The 21,316-nt window shown below is 54.5% G+C and overlaps 1 protein-coding gene across 4 annotated transcripts in view; it reads left to right on the top strand.

The window, feature by feature from the left end:
- Window positions 1-21,316, top strand: part of ELMO1 (engulfment and cell motility 1) — a 345,973-nt gene that overhangs the window by 147,186 nt on the left and 177,471 nt on the right. For all 4 annotated transcript variants that reach the window (XM_084896335.1, XM_084896336.1, XM_084896334.1 and 1 more), the window contains exons 9-13: window positions 4,545-4,696; window positions 6,473-6,551; window positions 8,832-8,882; window positions 13,160-13,282; window positions 14,786-14,917. In XM_084896335.1, the coding sequence (XP_084752461.1) occupies window positions 4,545-4,696; window positions 6,473-6,551; window positions 8,832-8,882; window positions 13,160-13,282; window positions 14,786-14,917 (537 nt within the window). The remainder of the gene's footprint in view (window positions 1-4,544; window positions 4,697-6,472; window positions 6,552-8,831; window positions 8,883-13,159; window positions 13,283-14,785; window positions 14,918-21,316) is intronic.

Genomic DNA, 21,316 nt, shown 5'->3' with positions numbered 1-21,316 from the left:
GTGTCAAACACTTACCGAAGGCAGCTAATCGATGTTTCCCTCTCACATGGGAATTTCTCTCTCCCTCTCCCTTCCTCTTTCTAAAGTCAATAAAAGTTTACTCAGGAAGAAAGATAATGCTCTGAACAAACGTCATTCAATCATCTCACAGAAACACATGGAGGTCTGTGCCGGGCTCCGGGGACCAAGTCGAGGAGAAAGCCACGGTCCGCCTCCCCAGGAGTCACAGGGAGAGCCAGGCGAATGCCCCATTCACAGAAATGGGACCAGAGCTGGCGCAGGGGCAGCCCCAACATCCCCGGGGAGGGGACAGCAGTAGGGAGCCCTGCACCCCACCTGGGAGTGGGGGGAGGAAGGGAGGGCTCAGTAAGCGGGAGGAAGTCCTCAGAAGCCATTCTTTTCCCCTGGAAAGCAAGGGCGAGTGTGAGATGGGGGGCGGGGAGGGGGGTCCTAGGCCACGGTGTCCTCGCCTCCTGCCTCCTGTCCTTCCCTGGAGGGCCTCCTGCTGGATGGAAAGACAGCATGGGGGGTGCACACAGACGGCTCCCAGGAACCCCCAGAGCAGCGCTGTCACAGCGAGGCCAGGGGTGCTGGGGCTGGAGGAAAGGACGGGATGTATGGTGTCAGTCACCGGGGACGGACAAGGCGCTTAACGTGTTAAATGATATGAGACCTGGTTAGAGAGAATGACAGTCATTTTAATTTGCTGACTGCTTAACACGGTAAGGGCCATGCCAGTGACTGAAGCAGAAAGGAAGATAAAACAGGCTAGGTGCTTAACGTGTTAAGAAAATGGTTTGTTTCCGCTTGCTGAAATTAAACGAAAAGCCATCTTAAATCCAATGATGACTCTTTAATAAGAAGTAAGGTATTTTTCAGAAGGCAGTACGTTTAGCAAGGCCACGTGCTCTTTCCCCGTCCTTCTCCTTCCCTTGCCTTGCCACTTGGATCTCAACCCTAAATTGAATTTGAAAACAGTCATCAGAAAATGACTTTATAATTGATCGTTTTTGTAAGGTTAACTTCTTTTATTCAGTAGCTGGATCAACGTCAGCGCCCCGACAACCCAGAGGTTGTGTGCAGACAGCTGTCTTTTAAATGGAGCTTTATCTGGACAAAAATCTGGTGACAAAAGACGCTTATCTCTGCGGCACAGACTTGGCTCCCCATTAATGCCAAATTCATGCCGCTCGGAGAAGGGCTGTGGCCCCTGCCAGCCCCGTCTCCTGCTCACGGCCTCATCTCTTGGTTGTGGACTTAGATTCTAGTTACCAACTTTGTTTGCAATAAGCAACATCATTTCATAAACTGTGAAACTTGGAATTTCTTTATGCCAGTCTGTAATTAATTTTTTATGCCAGTATGTCAGTATGTAATAATTTTAAAAAAATATTTCTATAATTGATTTTAGAGATAGAGGAAGGGAGAGAGGGAGAGAGGAGAGAGAGAATCAATGTGAAATGAGGGTCCTCCTGCACACCCCCTACCATAACCACCCGGGCATGTGCCCTGACTGGGACTCGAACTGGCAGCCTTTCGGTGCCTGGGATGGCGCCCCACCCTCTGAGCACACTGGCCAGGCCATGCAGTTGCTTTCAAAGACCTGGCTACTTAAGGAGAGGACAGGAAGGCCTGGAGAAAAAGAAATGGAAATAAAAACTCCCCAAGCCCCCAGAACTTTTCTGAAGTACAAGTTGGTTCTCTCCTCTCCAAACACTGCGCCGGGGCCCTTTCTTGGCAGGAGAGCCGCCCACGGAGCCCTGGGCCCCGCTCTGCAGGAGGCCAGTCCTCCCGCCCAGCTGCCAGCGCCGGACACGCATCCAGTGTGTGGCTTAGACCCAGTCATGTTGCCTCTTAGAAATGTGCGAGGTTTACAGGCCTCTGCCGGGGGCTTCCAGCTCTGCCAGGAGCCCGGGCGCCCACCGTGCCGCTGCTGTTGTGGGCACAGAGGAGAACAGACCTCGTCCGGAGCCGCTCGAGAGGGTTACGTGACTGTCGTCATCTGGGTCCCTGACTCATGCACTGGGATGGCCCTTAGCTCTGAAGCCATCCAGGTGTTCCTCCGTTGTGTTGGGGTAACCTTTCCACTGAGTGGAAGCAGAGTGTGTAATTACTGCTGAGCTCTGACCTCTGCTTCCTCTCCCTGCAGTCCTGCTTTCTGGAAGCTGTGCTTTGACTGGGTCACACCTTGTCACCTAAGTGGGCCAGGAGTACAGGGATGGAGCTTCAGAAACGTTCAAGGCAGAGAGCCCGATGGTGTGGCTAAATATGATTGAGCATCAACCTATGAGCCGGAGGTCAGGGTTCAATTCCCAGTCAGGGCCCATGCCCGGGTTGCAGGCTTGATTCTCACTAGGGGGAGTGCAGGAAGCAGCCAGTCAACAACTCTCATCATTGATGTTTCTATCTCTCCCTCTCCCTTCTTTCTGAAATCAATATATATATATATATATATATATATATATATATATATATATATATATATATTTAAATATATATATTTAAAGGCAAAGTCTCTGCTAGACTATAAGGTTCTTGAAATTAGAAATCACGTGGGTTTTGCTCCTCTCTCTTCTCAGATCTCGGGGCAGCGTAAGCCTGTTTGGTGGCACACAGGGAATGCCTGTGACTCTGATGAGTAGAGAGAGGGTGGAGGCTGGCGGTGGGGCGGGAGCCGGACAGGAGGCTCTCAGGTGGAACATTCTCCCGGGAGCCCTAGAGAGACATGCAGATTTATGAGACGAGAAAAGGGGAGTGGGGGGAGGAGAGAAGGAGTGCGGAGGCCATGAGCGGGGGCTCTGGGAGTGCTTCCATTGCCCACAGGCACCCGATGTGCTGGGGGAGCGAGAAAGGGGGGAGGGGGGATGGAGGAGGGGGAGGGCGGCGTTTCTCTCCTGCTTGGAAGCGGTCTGCGAGAGGGGTTAGCCTGAGCACAGAGAGGGAGGGGGCTTTCCTCAGAGGAAGGCGCCTGGGAAAGAAGGCAGTGTTGGCAGCCAGAGGAGGTCCAGGGGAGCAGACCGAGGAGGAAGGCGGGCTTCCAGGGCCAGTAAACACGTCAGGAGAGGTTTATTGGCCGTGAAATGGGTGAAAGCCGTCGGCGATGGGCCAGCGGAGTCCTTTTGAGCATCTCAAATGTCTCATATTCTTTCCTGCACTTTATATTATAAAATAGCGGCGTTTGGAATATAAAGTTGTAATGTTACTGTATTTTGCGTCATTTATTTCACACCCTCTGAGTTCCAGACATACGTGGGGAAAGGGGGGGGGTCGGTACTGGTGCCCCTGCTTTCACCAGGGAGTCGCTGGGCTGGAGACAGCTGGACGGTCACAGCCACTGCCGGGACGCCTGCCTTCTGCCCGGTGCGGGGCTGGATGCGGAGCAGCGGGCGGCGGGCGGCGTGGAGGGGGACATTAGTGTCCACCGGGAAGCAGCAGGCTCCCGTCCGTCACAGGACACAGCATGCAGCTGTTAGGAGAGCGGCCATTATGGCTGTGATAACAGCCCTGGCTGTGGGTTGTCACCAGCCAGTAATAACTTGTGAAGAGGCCTCTGAAATAAAGCCTGCACGTGGCCCATTATGCTAACCTTCACTTTGTGTCTCCCCGATGGTGTGATTTACGTTGGAGGCCTGAGCGATGAATTCCTTAGGGGATGCATCTCAGAGCTTCAGCTGTGATGCTGACTTTTCACACCGCTACCTTGAAGACCTTCCTGTTTGCTAACTTTTGGGGAGAAGAGGAGAGTTTGTTTTAACCACATAAATGAGAGCGCGGGGGACTCGTGCTCCGCGGAGGGGCTGCAGGCCGGCAGCTGGCAACGGAGAAGTTGCCAGTTGAATTGTGTCGACAAGTGTGATTTGTGCGTAACGGAGTGGCCTGGGGATGGGGAGAAATGGCTGCATGTGTGGAAATTACTGTCTCAGAGGAACACAGGCGTCCTCACACCGCACAGTCGGTCTTCCGTATGAATGGGTTTCACAGTCAGGGATTCAGCCAGCCGCAGATAGAAAATATCCGGGGGAAGGAATTCCAGAAAGTTGTGAAAAGCATACCAGGCACCAGGCTGTGCTGAATGCCCTCAGCTGCAGGGGCGGCAGGCAGGGCCTGCTGAGGCCTGTGGGCAAACACCGTTCCATGTCATACTGCTCCGTTACACACAGAGGACTGAGAGCCCACGGGTTTTATCCGAGGGTGTCCCAGAACCAGTACCCCTTGCATACACAGAGACTGTTGTATGTGTTGAAATCATTTGCTCCAAAAGCTAAAACTCAGATAAATCCTGGAAAACTAGACAGAATCATTCTTGGAAGCTGTCCCCCTGAAAAAGGTGCTTACAATGGAACTGCAGGAATGGGGTGTGCATGGCGCTTTGTGTAATGCCATCAAGCATCCTTGCTGACTCTGTGCGCCCCTTGCTGTCCCGCTGTCCCTGCGGCTACTTTTTACCTCCTATCAGAGCTCACGATTTCCCTGACTCGCTCCCCTCTGTCTTTCTCTGCCCTGCTGACCGCATGAGGTCAACTGTGTCCCCCTTGGGTTTTCAGATCGCGAGCTTCGTGAACAAGTCCGGCATGGACACCTCCATTCTGCAGCGGTCCTTGGCCATCTTGGAGTCCATGGTGCTCAACAGCCACGACCTTTACCAGAAGGTGGCGCAGGAGATCACCATCGGCCAGCTCATCCCCCACCTGCAAGGGTAAGCGTGCCGAGGCCCCTGGGCAGGGAGAGGCGCAGCATGGATGCTTGGGACACGTGTCTGCCGCTGGGCCCCGTGGCACTGCAATGGCAGGTGCTTGCCCCTTGGTGAGCGCCGTGCCCATTCTTGGCTCAGTACTGGCCGCAGTGCCTGGCCCTCAGGAGGCACGCAGTTTTGATCCGTGTTAGAAGATAGCCACAGTTTTACTTTTTAAAAAACCTATTTTTATTGATTTCAGTGAGGAAGGGAAGGACCATCAGTGATGAGAGAGAATGGATTGTGGCCTCGGGGAAAATTAGCACGTGCTCTAAAAGGGTGCTTTTGCGTGCAACCTCTCTAGGGATAGCGGCGCTTCACAGTCCCCCGCGTGTGCAGAGTCTTATCTTTCTTTTCTCTTTTCTCTGAACCTCGAGGGCACATTTGGGCGTCCACAGTTCACTTCCTCTCAGCGGAGAGTTATTTGCCTGCCACGCGCTGTGCTGAGGATCGTATGCACATTCCCTCTCTTTACTCCGAAAGCGGCCCCTGGGGTCAGTGTTGCTTCCCTCCCCGGTGCTGAGATGCGGGAGCCGTGTCTTAGGGACACGCCAGGAACTCGTCCAACGCCACCCAGCCAGGCGGGTGCCCGGGGCCTGACCTTCATCCTGCCCAAGGCCTGTTCCCAGGGCCCCTCCCAAAACGGTCTGCGCGGGTAGCTCAGAGCTGCCCCGTTTGCTCCTGAGCTCTCCTTCCTTCCTTCCTCCTGTTCCCAGGAAGCTCCCATTAGGTCTGCACTCCATTTGCAGTTTCTGATTTCATCCCAGCGCAAAGCCAATGTGTAAACATAAAACCTGATCTTCTTGTCATTAGAAAGTTTCTTTTTGGAAGTAGATGTTTAGAATATGTAATGTCATTGCCATGGAGACAAAGCCGTTTCCATTATAATAAGTCTAGGACTTGGGGACAGCCAAGTCTCCTCCCAGATGTACTTCATGCATCAGATAGAAAACACACACACACACACACACACACAGATACACTCACACACACACACAACACACACACACACATAGGTACACACACAGACACACACACAGACACACTCACACACACACATAACACACACATACACACACAGATGCACACATACACACAGACACACACACACAGATACACTCACACACACATAACACAGACACACACACATACACTCACACACACATAACACACAGAGACACATACACACACACACATAGATACACACACACACGGGTTATGTCCACTGAGTTCACTTTTCTTTTTAAAAAAATATATTTTTAATGATTTTGGAGAGGAGGGGAGAGGAAGAGAGAGATAGAAACATCAATGATGAGAGAGAATCACTGATCGGCTGCCTCCTGCAGGCCCCACACGGGATGGAGCCCACAACCCAGGCCTGTGCCCTGACCGGGAATCAAACCGTGACCTCCTGGTTCACAGGTGCCAGCTGGGCTGAGTGCACGCTTTCCTCCCAGCAGAGGAGGAGGGAGAGGCTGGCTGGCCGCCTGTGCTCTCCGGTGGTCTCCCCTCGCCATGTGTGTCTGATGGGCTATGGCAGTGGTCAGCAGACTGCGGCTCTCGAGCCGTAACTGCCCCCTCACCACTGTTTCCAGCCTCGTGGAGATGGAAGTACGTTCCCAGTGCCCCTGTGTTTCTGGGCCTGCCTTTCTCTCTCCCCTCTCTGGGGGAGGGGTCATAAACTTGACAATGCTCTGACACAGGCACTCCTTGACTTTTCGTGTTGTCTGCGTCCCCCAGCACAGACCAGGAGATCCAGACCTACACCATCGCCGTGATCAACGCCCTGTTCCTGAAGGCGCCCGACGAGAGGAGGCAGGTACGTGGCACTTCTTTGTCTGAAGACCGTGCCCAGGAATGGCCACTGTGGGTGCAGAGACAGAGCCTCCCCTGCCCACGCCGGGCCCTCCCTGGGCCTCCTGCTGCTTTGTGGCCTGGCTGGCCAGCCTGGCACCATTCCCAAACCCAGGGGCCCAAGGGGGCATGCGCAGGCCCTGTCTGAGGGACAAGGCTAGGAATGTCCCCATGGCAGAGCAATTCGTCACACAAAGCCAGTGTAGACACCCCCAGACAAGCCCATGGCAGCCCTGCGGCCGCCGTGGGAGCCGGGGAGGAAGCACCGTGACCTCGGCATGTCGCTGACCGCTCATCGGGGCCAGGAGGGCGTTGTGCCCACTTTTCTGATGAGGAAGCTGAGACGCTAAGAGATGTCAGCTCCGCCCCGGGGCCTATAGGGTGGACAGGAGACAGAACACACAGGTTGTGCCACGGGTTGAACTACCGCTCAGGTGTCCCAGGGGCTCTCTGCTGTGGTGTTTCTGCTGTCCGTGCGTGGACGTGGCTGGGAGGGGGGGCGGTTCCTTGTCCTGCTCCCTGAGTGTGCCATGGGACCCCTGCCCTCCGAGACCTCCTTTTCCTGTCGGTCCCGGTCTTTCTTCAACTGAGGAAAGCATCGTTCAAGAGGGGTGCGAAGGGAGTAGAGTTTTGGTCTTGAGATCTAGCTCACACCTCAAAACGCAGTCATGTTTCTCACATCGATGTCACACACCGGGTTACCTCCGGCACCAGTCTGTGGAAACACTGGTGGAAATGTGAGATCTTTCCATCAGAAAGTGTGCTGGGAACTCTAGGACGGCTACCAAAGCATTGGCTTAGATGACTTTAGAAAGCTAGCAAGCTACTAGCCACGGGGTCAAGAATTGTACTTTTTAAATGCACTTTTTTCACTGTCCGGTTTGTGAAGCCAGCGACTAAAGATGAAGGTTCTGGATTCGTTTTCCATGTAGGATTTCCTCCTCCGGGGCTGGTTGGCCCGGTGCGGGAGTGGCTCAGAGGTGCGGGTGCATTGGTTTGCGGTTGGAAGAGTGGGAAGAGACTTAGCATTAGGTTTCGACTTCCATGCTCTCCAGCCCTTCCATGCCCTGGCAGTACTTCCATGCCATTCTCACCGAGCAGCGGGTCTCAGGCACTAACCACGCTGCGCCTCTCAGGGTGTCTCTGACTCTCCGCCTCCTCTCTCCCGCCTGCTCTCCTTCCGTGGCGGCCCTGGCTGCCAGGCTGGTGTGGACAGCAGTGTGGACATCCTTGAGTGTCCTCTGACTGTAAGTCCCCAGCGCCACTCTGCACCAAGAGAGCCCAAGCTTTCCTTCCGCCCTGCGCACCCCGCCTGAGCCCCGTCCTGACCCCCACCCCACGCCCTGCCTTCTCCCCGCTTCCTGCAAGATTTTTATTTTTATTTTTATTTTTTTAACCTGGACTTCGTGGCTGTGCTTTTGAATCCTGGTTGAGGTTCTTCTCTACTCAGCAAGAGTAGCAACACTAAAAACTCCATCCTCCCAAAACCCCACCCCCCAGTGCCTTCCTGAATGCCAGCAGTATTTCCATTTTTGAATGTTGGCAACAAGAGTGTGTCCAACTGTTAACTCTCCCGAGTGCCCACGTGCCAATATCAAGAAAGGGCACCCGGGACTCCTTCCGTCTCATACAGTCACCGCAGGCCTGTGTGCCAGCCGGGCAGCCGGGGCCCTCAGTGCGAGGCCCTCAGCAGAGCTGGCTGGCAGTGCCCAGTGTGGGCTCCATGGCCAAGCATCTGCCCAGGTGTCCAGCCGAGGCTGGGACCCTGGCCACCCATTCCCTCGCACAGACTGCTTTTGAGTGCCGGGGTGCGGACCTATCACTCCCTGGTTTTGCACAGGCCGAGAGGAAAGGGAGACCTGGATCTTTAAAGCGATGCTTCTCTACCGCTGAAGCTCATGGTGAGGCCCGTCACTGAGTCACGTGTAGAGGGGACAGGAGCAGTGAGCCCCTCCCAAGGGGACCTTGCTTTCCTTGGAGAGCTCAGTGTGCACCTGGCACCCACCTTGTCCCGGGAGGAAGACATGCCTTAAAAAGGAGAAAGATGGCAGGCACCAGGGCTCCTTTCTTCTCTGTGGACATGGCCTTGTTTGCCAAACAGAACATTCAAAAAGTCACCTGACCCCCCTGCCTCTGTGCGTCCCCAAGAAATACTGCTGACGCCCCGTTAGGAGGCTCCCGGGGCCAGTTATTTCGGAGCGGACCTTTCTAACCTCGGCTCTCCTGGGGTGCCTTCTGTCCACAGGAGATGGCCAACATCCTGGCACAGAAGCAGCTGCGCTCCATCATCCTCACGGTGAGTGCTGGGCCGAGTGCTGGGCCCGGGAGGGGGCTGGTGCATGGTGTGTCTCTTCCGGGGGTTTTAGTTGTGGCTGGTTCTGGGACTCACTTCGGTGGGGAAACAGTAGGACCCATTTTGAACCTCACGCAATGGGTCTTGATAGGCAGGTCCCACTTCCAACCTCAAACAATGGTAGTTGAGGGGAGGGACCAACTTCTACCTTCACCCAATGGTTGTTGAGGGTTGGGACCCACTTTGAACCTCACCCAATGGCTGTTGAGGTTTGGGGTCCCACTTCCAACATCACCCAATGGTTGTTGAGGGGCGGGACCCACTTCCAACCTCAACCAATGGGGTTCGAGGTTGGGACCCACTTCCAACTTCACCCAATGGTTGTTGAGAGGCAGGACCCACATCCAAACACACCCAATGATTTTTCAGGGGCGTGCCCAATTTCCAACCTCACCCAATGGTTGTTGAGGGGTGGGGCCCACTTTGAACCTCACTCAATGGCTGTTGAGGTGTTGGTCCCACTTCCAACCTCACCCAATGGCTGTTGAGGGGTGGGGCCCACTTTGAACCTCACCCAATGGGTGTTGAGATGTTGGTCCCACTTCCAACATCACCCAATGGTTGTTGAGGGGCGGGACCGACTTGCAACCTCACCCAGTATTTGGTGAGGGGTGGGAACCAATTACAACTTCACCCAATGGTTTTTGAGGGGCGGGACCCACAAACCAGTCTTTGGGCTGATGCTCTTACCACTGAACATAATTGGCCAGAGCTGTTAATTACCTATTTAAAAATGAAACTTTTTATTTTGGAATGATTCTAGATTTACCCCACAATTGCATAGTGAGTATAGGGTTCCTGTGCACAGGTCTGCATAGCTAGTCTCTCCTGTTGTTTCCAGCTAACAAGTGAACCCAGGTGCCGTGCTTGGACTGGACTGTAGACTTGTGTTTCCCTAGTCTTTCACTAATAGCCCTTTTCTGTTGGAGGATCTACCCAGAACCCCGCACAGCTTTCAGCCCCCTCTGTGCATTGTCTCTCAGTCGTCCTTGTTTTTAATGACCTTGATGAGTTTGGAGGGTGCTGTGTGGAGAGGGGCTACAGCATTTGCACCAGTTCAAGACTGGGACTAATGAGAGGATCCAGTCCTCTTATGGCCACGTGCAAGTCCCAGCTTGGAGGGCAGAGTCTCCCAGCACATATGATAGCCAACAGCTAGAGTTGTAATCTTGAACACATGGTCTGAACACGTGGCCCCACGTGCCTGAGTGATATAGGCTGCAAGTAAACAAAGTTTGATCAGGTGCATGCAATGGAGTAGGATCAAAACCCTTGAGAATGCTGTAAACATCTTGACCAAGTCCTTACTTAGCCTCATGGCATCTGCTACAAAATACTTGGCTTGGGGGCTTGGGGGCTGTCTCTCAGGAAGCAGCATGCCACTGAGACCCAGCTTTCATTGTCGTCTGTCTTTTCCAAGCTTTTCAGTCACCTCCTCTCAGTGCCACCCTGGGCCGTTTCTGGCTGCACCGTGCTGGTCCTGTGTTTGGAAGGATGCCTCTTGGATTCTCTGATGTTTTCCTCATAATAGACTGGGGTTTAGGGAAGAGCTCCACATGTGTGGAGCATGCTCATTGCACAGAGTCAGGGCACATGACACCAACACGATTTATCCGTGGATCCCTGGTGATGTTGGCCTTGGTCTCCAGGACCCTGGGGTGTCTGCCAGGGTCTGTACTGTACAGTGGCTGTGATTTCCTTCCCGCAGTCTGAGCATTGGGGGAGGGACACATAGTGCCTCCTTGGAGGGGGAGGAAGGCATGGGGAAGAGGGGGAGTGCTTTGGGATGACACAGTTGCCCGTGTCATTGAGCGTAGATTGGGCATGAGCAGTGAGGAGGAGGCGGGACCAGTCCAAAGGGCTGGGCCTAAAGATGGGGGTTGTTCAGAGAGGTCTGTATTTCTGTAATCAATTTGTGTCCTGCCTTGTGGACCAACTTCCAACCTCACCCAATGGTTGTTTGGGGGTGGGACCCACTTTGAACCTCACCCAATGGTTGTTGAATGGAGGGTCCCATTGCCAACCTCACCCAGTGGTTTTTGAGGGGCCAATCCCACTTCCAACTTTACTCAATGGTGTTGAGGGACGGGACTCACTTCCAGCGTCACCCAATGGGGTTCGAGGTTGGGACCTACTTCCAACCTCACCCAATGGTAGTTGAGGGGCGGGACTCACTTCCAACCTCACCCAATGGTTGTTGAGGGGCGTGACACAGTTCCAACCTCAACCAATGGGGTTCGAGGTTGGGACCCACTTCCAACCTCACCCAATGGTGTTTGAGAGGCGGGGCCAACTACTTCCCTCACCCAATGGTTGTTGAGAGGCGGGACCCACAGCCAAACACAGGCAGCGTGTTGCTTATGGAAGTGGGATGAGCAAGGCTTCCCACAGGAAGGGCCTCTCCGGGTGGAGGGAGGGGTCTCTGTGTGCAGGGGGCAGAGGGAACCCCGGACATGCCCTGGCGACTTGGCCCTGTACCCAAGGCGGGTGTCCCTGAGATGAGAGGACCATGTGGAGAGCAGAGGATGCCACCACAGAGCGTCCCTGCATGCAGGGGGGAGTAGACGGTGCACATACTGTAAGCGTGTTTGCCAGTGTGGCTCGACTCCTGCCGCTGACAGGTGATCCCGCTTCTGATGGGGGAAAATTCCAGAAGCAACACACACAGGCAGAGTCCCTACCAGACCTGCGGTGAATTCACTGTGAGGACTCTAGGGAGACCCCCTGCCAGCCCAGTGCAGTGACTGAACTCCTGGGCATTGCTCCACTTGCCTGAAATAAATATAACAACTGAAATAAAATGCTTTAGAGAGAAGAACATTCTGGCAGGAAGCGCCAGACCTCTCCGGGGGCAGGTTTATTACACTCACCATGGCGTTAGCTTTGCCAAAACTTAGATTGAACAAAATCAGAGGTTCTGTGACTTAAAAGGTTTATGAGCCTGGCCAGTGTGGGTCAGTGGTCAAGCACTGACCCATGAACCAGGAGGTCACATTTTAATTCTTGGTCAGGGCACACACCCGGCTTGCGGGCTCCATCCCCAGTGTGTATGGGGGTGAGGAGTCAGGCAATCAATGATTCTCTCTCATCATTAATGCTTCTCTCCCTCCCTCTCTCTTTCACTCTCTCTCTCTCTGAAGTCAATAAAAACTTTTTTTTTTTTTTAAAGGTTTAGGAGTTTGAGCGAATACGGTTCTTAATGAGGGAGCTAGCTGGAAATAAACACATCAGACCCCGAGGTTTTGCCGTCACTTCCCTGGGCCTCCTTACGGAGGCAGACAGAGAGGCCTCAGGGAGACCACCGTGTGCGAGCGTGACCGGAACCTCGGTGGGAGAGGCCGTGCGGGGCAGCCTGTGTCCGTCTGACAATAAGTCAGATACACGCTCTCCTGAGGCCTATCGGCTGCTTGACCTTTAGCTAGAGGCTGGGCGAAGCGTGTGCGGGTGATTCCAGCCAGGAGTTCTGTGAGCCCAGCCACCCAGGCGCTCACACACGTACACACACACACACACACACACACGTACACACACACACTCACACACACACATACACACTCACACACACACACATACACACACTCACACACATACACTCACACACACATACACACATAACACACATACACATACACACATACACACACATACACACACATACACACACACACACACACACGCCCATTCCAATACAGTGAGGCATTAACAATTAGAAACCTTACTGGGGCAAACAAAATAAATGTTCTGGGACCCAAAGCCCGGAGCAATAAGTGCCGTTTGTCATCGGGTTTGGTTTTGATCATCCTGGCTGTCTAGGATAGAGAGGAACATATGAGAGCAATTTTCATTGTTTGACCACAGAGGAACCGCAATCCTTGAGGGAGACACACTTCTCCTCCCGGAAGCGGAATCCGCACTGGGTGTAGGTGGGGCTGGAGAGCAGACTCCAGGCCCCAGGGTGGCGTAGTGGCAGTGGCAGAGGTTTCCTGATATGGCTGTGTTTGCACCGGCTCTCAGTACCGTGGAAGTGCTGATGCTGAGGCCTAGCTCAGTGAGGGTGTTTGTGGAGGGAGAGGTGGGAGGGGGGGAGGGAGGGAGGAAGGGCTAGAAGTGAGGGATGGAGGTCTCAGCCTGTGGCTGGCATTGCCTTGGTGCCAGGGGCGGGGTGGGTGGAGAGACCGTAGCCCCATGTTTCAAAGATCCGTTTACCTCCGTCTCCCCAGCACGTCATCCGGGCCCAGCGGGCCATCAACAACGAGATGGCGCACCAGCTGTACGTGCTGCAGGTGCTGACCTTTAACCTCCTGGAGGACAGGATGATGACCAAGATGGACCCCCAGGACCAGGTGAGCGCTCACTGCCCAGCGGCGAAGGCTCTCAGCGGTGAGAATGCGTCCTGGGCTGCTCCGAAACCAGGAGATTTTAGCAATGATCTGATTGACTTGTTACCATCTCAGAACTTGGGGGACTGGATTTAAATTTTAGGTGAATCTAGGATGGGAACACAATGAACGGCTTATTTCATTATGCATCAGATCCATGCGTGTTCTTCCTTTCTTCCATCAGCCAGCTTGACATCCGTGGCCACTGGCCAGGCCCTTGGCCCTGGTACCCTCCATGCAATGGCTTCATCACGTTCCCAGACAGCGGGCCTCAGGGCTCTGTGTGGCCTGGGCCTCAGGTGGAGGACGTGGTTTCCATTCCCCAGGGCTCAGCCTGGAGCTGGGGGCCAGGCCACCCCGCTTTCTGGGTCTCACGGGTATGGAGGGCTCCTTGCTGCTGCTCTCCCTGCCTCTGGCTGGTGTGCCCGGAAGGCCGCGTGGCCCTCCAGGGGCCTGGGGGCGGGGCGGGCGGGCGGCAGAGTCCGGGGCAGCTGGGAGGCGGCCCGCGCACATTTGCGGCCTCAGGGGCTCTGAGAGGAGCTCTCCCCGCCGGCCTGGGAGGGCCTGATGGGCCGCAGATGTGCCTGCACATGGGCGTGTGCGGCCGCCCTGGCTGCCTGCCTGGCACGGGGCCATGCGCCTGAACGGGGTGGGGAGGCTGGGGCGTCCTCTCGGCGGGGGGGACTGTCACTCACCACTTCTGGGGAAGGGGGCCAGGCGTGTGGATGCCAACAGCCTCCCTGTTCGGAAACCCTGCCTTTTATTTATTTAAAATCTTCTTTTTATTATGGTAAAATACACATAAAACCTACCATTTTATTTGTTTTTATTTTATTTAAAAAAAACCACACATATTTTTACTGATTTCAGAGAAAAAGGGAGAGGGAAAGAGAGAAAGAAACATCATGATGAGAGAGAATCACAGATCGGCTGCCTCCTCCACGCCCCACACCGGGGATCAAGCCCGCAGCCCGGGCCTGTGCCCTGACCGGGAATCAAACTGTGACCTCCTGGCTCACAGGTCAGCACCGAGCCGCTCCCGCCGGGCCATTTCCCCATGTCTAAGTGTTTCTTTCTGCAGAGGCGCTGCTGAGTGGAGGCAGGGCCCCTCACCGCCGGACTGCTGTTCACAAACGCTGTGTGCCCCTCACTGCGCTTCTGTCAGCACATCGCCCTGCGTTCTCGGACTGGCTTCCTCCAGCCACGCCCTCCCTCGTGCTGGGGGCTCCTTTAAGAGCTCCAGACCCTGGAGGGAGTTCTCCCGGGACGTGGCCGGGAGCAGGGGCAGAGCCAGGGCGGCCCGCAGCGAGGGGCGGGCGGGCGGGGAGGGGTGCAGAGCCCGCACTCACAGCGCCCTGTCCGTCTGCCCCGTCGCTCCTGGACGCAGGGATTGTGGGCCCAGGGGACGGCCGCGGACGTCATGCCCAGGGACAGCAGCTCTGTCCTCCTCTCCCCCCACGCCCACAGGCCCAGAGGGACATCATCTTTGAACTTCGAAGAATCGCCTTTGACGCGGAGCCGGAGCCCAACGCCAGCAGCGGCAGCATGGAGAAGCGCAAGTCCATGTACACGCGCGACTACAAGAAGCTCGGCTTCATCGTAAGTGCGCCTGCCCGGCCCGTCCGCCTCCACGGGCGGCCTCCGCCGCAGCCCGCGGCCCCCCGGCGTGTGGTCCGCTTGTGCCTGAGAGTCATTTTCACATTTTCCAGATGCTCTGCTGGTTTAAGCAGGATCACGTGCAAATCCCTGCTGGCTGCAGCGACATGGAGTAACTTGCACAAGTGTGACTAATGCGGAGCAGAGCGTGTTTATCCAGCTCTGATTAAGTGTGACCGCACACCGTGGGCCCCGGGCCTCGCGACCTCATTCAGGCTTCATGAGGCGCTAGGGCTCCCTCTGGAATGGAGGGGGGATGTGATGGCGGGGGTGGGAGGCGGGGGGGGGAGGGGGACAGATGGCTCATTGGGTTAGAGATTGGGTTGCTCACACCCATCATTTCATATCAGAATTGAACTGAGAGTCTCCTGAAATTCAAGCACAAGGAAATCGATGTAAGAGACATTTTCCTAAAAGTTTTGTCTTGCTGCGAATACTAACAGGTCGTCTCCAAGAGATCTTTTCCACTTTGCAAATCAGAACACAGCCTGAGCCGAGGGCGGATCTGCCTCACTCTGCGTTTGCCCCAGCGCGGCTCCGCATGGCCTCGCTGACTGAGCTCCAGGCCTGCAGGGGTGAAGCTGGCAGCTTGCCCTCAGGCATCAGTGACAACACTGAGGATTGGGCTCTAGTGATTGTCAATCATCAGGCGTTATTTGATAACTGCAAGGGCTACTTCCTTGAACACACACACACACACACACACCACACACGCACCACACACACCACACACACACACACACACCACACATCACACACACACACACACCGCACACACACACACACCACACACACACATACCACACACACACACACATTCACACTCACACATACTCACACTCACACATACTCACACACACACACACACCACACACACACACACACACACACACATACACCACACACACACACACACCCCACACATCACACACACACACACACACACACACACACCACACACACACACACACACACACACATTGATGCTTATGTACATTGATGCCATGCTTTGTGCATTGTTTGGGAAACCTCGTCTTTCGTGGGACGGTCTTGCTCTTCATATCCGTTCCCGGGAGCTGGCTTTGTCACTGAGCAGTTTCGTTAGTTGGATGAAGTACCACTCATTAGCTGAGCCCTCTTCCTGAGTGTTCCAGAGCTTGAAATTGCCACCACGTCTGTAATGAACATCGGTGCTGCCTGCTTCTGCATGTGCATGAGTGTAATAGCAGGATCGAGGGTGAGCCTGTCATTGACACGGTACATGTTCGTAAGGTTGCCGATGTTACCGGATTGCTTTGGGCATTTTCCACCTTAACCCGCAGTGGCTCAGAGAGATGATGTTTTTGAATGGTCTCTGTTAAACTTAAAAAACATCTCACAGTCTGAGTTGCTGTTTTCATGGTGGTAGTCTTAGCGCTTCCTTTCTCATTGGATACTTTCAAAGGTTGCCTTCATGTCTGCCATGTGCTTGGCAGAAGTATCCCATCATTTCTATTCCACATTATCCTGTGTCTTAACTGTGACACTGCATTCGATCTTTTAGATGAACCTGTTATGTTTTTATTTTAAAGTTTAGCAGCCAGTTTCTGACTGGTGGGCCAAGTAAGAGTGTCCTGCACCCGGTGTGTGCATGATTAGGCCTGTGGATGATCAGGCATGTGGATGATCGGGCATGTAGATGATCGGACGTGTGGATGATGGGGCGTGTGGATGATGGGGCATGTGGATGATGGGGCGTGTGGATGAGGGGGCGTGTGGATGATGGGGCGTGTGGATGAGGGGGCGTGTGGATGATGGGGCGTGTGGATGATGGGGCGTGTGGATGATCAGGCCTGTGGATTATCAGGCCTGTGGATGATGGGGCCTGTGGATGAGGGGGCGTGTGGATGAGGGGGCCTGTGGATGATGGGGCGTGTGGGTGGCCCTGGCCCTGTTCTCACCTACCTGCTTGTTGGCAGGCCCGTTTTCCAGGGATTTAGCCAAGGGAATGTGGGTGGGGCTCACATTCTACTCACCCCCCTGTGTCTTCCAAGTTGCACCTTTGTGTGTTGAGCAAGGTGTTTCCAAATCCCCAGGGAAGCTTTGCAAACTCTCCCATCCTTCCCGCCCTTAGCTCATGTCACGGCCAGGGCACGTGCATTCCAGTGTCCCCAGTCATTCCGCATGTCCTGGTGGGAGGTGCGCCTGAGTTATGCCATTTCACCGCCTCCTTCAGCTGCTCCCTGGATTTCCTGCGTATTTAAACCACGTGGAAAATGCAAAATTCTAGATCTTTACTCCGATGGCTTCCTATCCCCAGATCTTCCTGTGTCTCTACCCCAGTCCTGGTGGCTTTTGTGGGGGCAGCTGGATTCCAGACGTGTTCAACGTCATTTCTCCTTCTGCTCGTGTGTGAGGGACAGAGAAGGAGGGACCGGGCTGTCACGGGGTCTGGGGTTATTTCCGGTCTCTAAGAGGGTTCAGAGCTGGGGTGGGGTAGGAAACCCCGTCTCCTCACGCCCTGGTCCTGTGTGAAGTCACGGAGTTCCGGGAGGCAGCTCATGTGCCTTCACATGGCCCATCTTTCCCACAGTCCGTGTTTCTCCGTCTTCTTCTCCACGTTCCCTGAGCATTCTGTTTCATAAGTATTTTATGAAAAACAGTGCATGTTTTTAAAAACTGGAAGTGAATATGAGGTACTTCTAAGGCCTTTGCCACGCCTGAGGCCTCCTCTCTCGGCTTGAAAAGTGATTTTAGAAAAAGCAAGGACCGTGGGCAGAGAGTAACCAGGAGAGTGTTGGTTTCCCTTTTCTTGGTTCTCTTTTCCAGTTTCATTGTTAAGTCTCTTTGTGAGCGAGTTGGGAAGCTGGAAGGTCAGTGAGCCATGATTTCTAATGCCGGCGGCTCTGCCCCACCGAGGAGGGCTGTGCTGTGGAACCCGGGGGCCAACCAGAAACAGAGGAGCCTCGTGGGGAACCACGGGCTGACGGCGCCACCTGGCGGCCGCCTTGCAGCAGCGCTGCGAGCTGGACTCAGGGTCCCGCCAGGACAGCTCCCTGCTGTGGGCAGAGCTCTGAGCTCTCCTATCAGGAAGGGCCTGGCCTGTTAACCCCTTAAGCGCTCCCCCCTGCCGCCCCGTCAGCAGCGTCTGAGGTTTGGGTAATCTTGGAAAATGTTGAAGAACAAGCGGGGAGTGGAGTGGGCCCAGATTTTAATTCTGTCTTTCCTACCTACAAGCCTGGACCAGCTTCCCCTGTACGTTTATGCTGTGGAGATGGCTTTCCCCCTCAAATCTCATGAACCGACCTCTGCCAGCTTCACGCTTTTCTCCTGCAGCTTCCTCTCTCCGAGGAGTGAGCGAACCCTGGGACCCAAGGTATCAAAGCACGAGAAAAAAAAAAAAAATAGAAAGGATTAACACAGATTTACGTTCAGAATTTTTAAAGGGTTTTCCTACCTTCTTGAGTGACCGGAGATAATTATGCATCATTACGCAAGTGTGATGATGCATCTTTGCAGATGCAGCGCTTGCTGTCACTATGTTTTTTCTGCAAAACAGCAAAACAGATGACAGGGGATGAGGTGAGATGCATATTTAGACATCGCTATCTCCATCTCCATCGTGGTCCCTGGTCCCCGGTCCCAGCCACAGAGGAAGCATCTTCATCTAAATGCTACTAGAAGCCAGCCGTCCCTATGAGGCTGTGGCAGGGAGATAAAGCTCGGGCCCTGGACTCGGGTTGCCCAGGGTTGATTGCTGGCTCTCCCACTCTCAGGCCGAGTGCCCTGGGCAAGTTACTTGACATTTTCATGTCTCAGTTTCTTCATCTTTGAATGGGCATAAAGGTTATCCTTTTTCAATAGGTTTGCGGTGTGGATTAAATTAGTAGGTACTTGTAAGTCATACAGAACAGTGTCACTCGCTGAAATTCTCTAAGTTGGAGCCCCACAAGTAGGAGGGCTCAGTGTGGGTGGGGCTCTGCCAGGAAGCTCTGGCCAATCATAGCCAGTGCACCCAACCCAGCCATCCCTTCCAGGGACCCTTGGGGGCATTTGGTGAATCTTAGCAGTGACTGAGACTCCTGCCCAGTCAGTCCCCATGAACTCATGTGCCTGTTCCCCGAACCGGATCTTCTGTTTTCTGCCTCATTTTCGCTGTGCTTGGTGCTATCTGATCAGACACTCCTTCCCGTCTGGGATACAAAGCCCCGTCCTAATCTCTTCTGGTCTCGCTCCAGCGCCCTGTAACTGGGGGAGAAATCCGTCATTAGTGTCGCTGGAGCAGAATTAGCCACCAGATGGCGCCAAAACACAGCCTTTGGCTTCCAACCAGAGCAGCTGAGCTCAGAGGACCAGCCAGGGTGACACCCAGGCTCACCCGCCAGCAGAGGGTGAAGTTGAAGGAAGAAGACGGGGGCCTTGGGAGCCCCGCAGGGGGGCTCTGTAGCCCCCACCCAGGCCCAGGCCACGGACTGGGAGCATCTGCGTGCCCAGCGGCCTCCCTGCTAAGTGAGACAGGCGCGCCTGCTGCTCTGGCTGACGAGGTCTTACCTGGTCCCCACACCTCCTGGCTCGTCCCCGGTACTTTCCTCAGGCTGTCCTGGCAGTCCTGTACATGGGCCTCACCTGTACATCTGGCACCTTCTTCTGATGAAACATGGAAACAGGAAAGAACGCACTGGAACAGGAAATCCACATGAATGTGGACAGTAAGACCATCACATTTTGGGGAGTGACAGATGTACAATGAAATCATGTGATGGCAGTGACCTGGGGGGAAGGAGGTGTGTGGCGTATAAGGGAACTGGTGGTGTTGGGACGTGGGTCCACGCTGTCTGGGGAAGTCAGCTGATTCTTGACGTGTATTTCCTGTGAGTAGGTCCTTTAGAAGCACGTTCAGCTCTTTGTTCTCTCAGCAGCCACTTCTGCGGTTCTGTGTTCAGAGGTGTATACAGATAAGGAACTGCTCTGTGTGCTTAAGAAGGTGGAGTGCTTATTGGGGCTAATTTTAAATAGGTTTAGAAGAACCCTGCCCAGGCTAAAATTTCCCGCCTCCCATTTTTGGCTTAAAAAAACCACAAAATTTGTCCTCACTAAAAAAATGGCTGTGTCCCTGGCTGTGTGGTTCCCCTACACCAAAGGCTTGGGTTTCTGTTCCTGGTCAGGGTACATACCAAGGTTGAGGGTTCAGTCCTAACGCATGCAGGAAGCAACCAATCTCTCCCTACCCTCCCTCCCTCAAAAATAAAATTTAAAAGTCAATAAAAAACACACACATATCCTTAGGTGAGGATTAAAAGTAAACATGGCTGTGTCAGAAAGAGGCAACTTATTCAAGAGTATTAATTATTTTTTAAAATATATTTTTATTGATTTCAGAGAGGATAGGAGAGGGATAGGGAGACAGAGACATTAATGAGAGAGAGACATCGATCGACTGCCTCCTGCATGCACCACACTGGAGACCCAGCCCAGCCTGCAACCTGGGCCTGTGCTGACTGGGAATCGAACCGTGACCTCCTGGTGTGTAGGTCGATGCTCAGCCACTGAGCCGTGCTGGCCCGGCAAGAGTGCGGATATGAACCTCAGTGTGCTGTGCACACCTTCGGCATTCTTCCTCTGTGCCCAGAGCTCTGGAGCTGACGGGCTCCATCCAGCAGGTGCCAGGTGATGCGTAGGGGCCACGGGCTTTGTAACGTGTGAAAGAGCCCGTTCCATTTGAGACTAACGGGCGCAGGTTAGACGAGCACGCCTGTGGGCGGACTCCCCAGGTGTGTCGGCCGGCTCCGTGCTGTGTGGCCTTGGACAACGTACCTGACCTCTCTGTGCTGCAGTCTCTGCATTCACAAGGCGGGCGCAGGAGCGGAGCTCACCCAACCTTGTTATGGACATAAATGGGCTAACAGATGCCACGCTCCTAGAAACCTGCCTGGCACCGAGACAGTGTCAGTACGTTCTGACTCGTGCCACTGCCACTGGGATGGGTGGCTGTGATGAGCCTGGGTCTCTGTGTCCCCCTGGATGATGGGACCACGTCCTTCTCCATGACCAGCTGGGTCAGAGCAGAAACAGGAGCTTCGACACGGGCGCTCACCCTAGGGGCCGCCAGGCCAGAGCCCTGGGTTCCAGGTCATTCCATTGCTCAGCAGGGCAGGCACTGACACCCCAGGGGCGTTGTGGGGAGGCAGTGGTTCCCTTGCCTTCTGCCTTTCTGCTGCTCAGAGCTAGCATGGCCCACCGCTGACTCAGTCGGTCCTCGGGGTGCTGCTGTCACAGGCCTCGCCCATGGGAATTTGCTGAAGGGGGAGCTCTCAGAGCCACAGCGTCGATCCAGGAGAGTCTGGCCCCCTCTCCCCCCCGCTG

The sequence above is a fragment of the Pipistrellus hanaki genome (genome assembly GCF_964339955.1).
Source record: "Pipistrellus hanaki genome assembly, chromosome: 10".
NCBI classification, from domain to species: Eukaryota; Metazoa; Chordata; class Mammalia; order Chiroptera; family Vespertilionidae; genus Pipistrellus; species Pipistrellus hanaki.
This window is presented reverse-complemented; position numbering and strand designations above follow the sequence as displayed.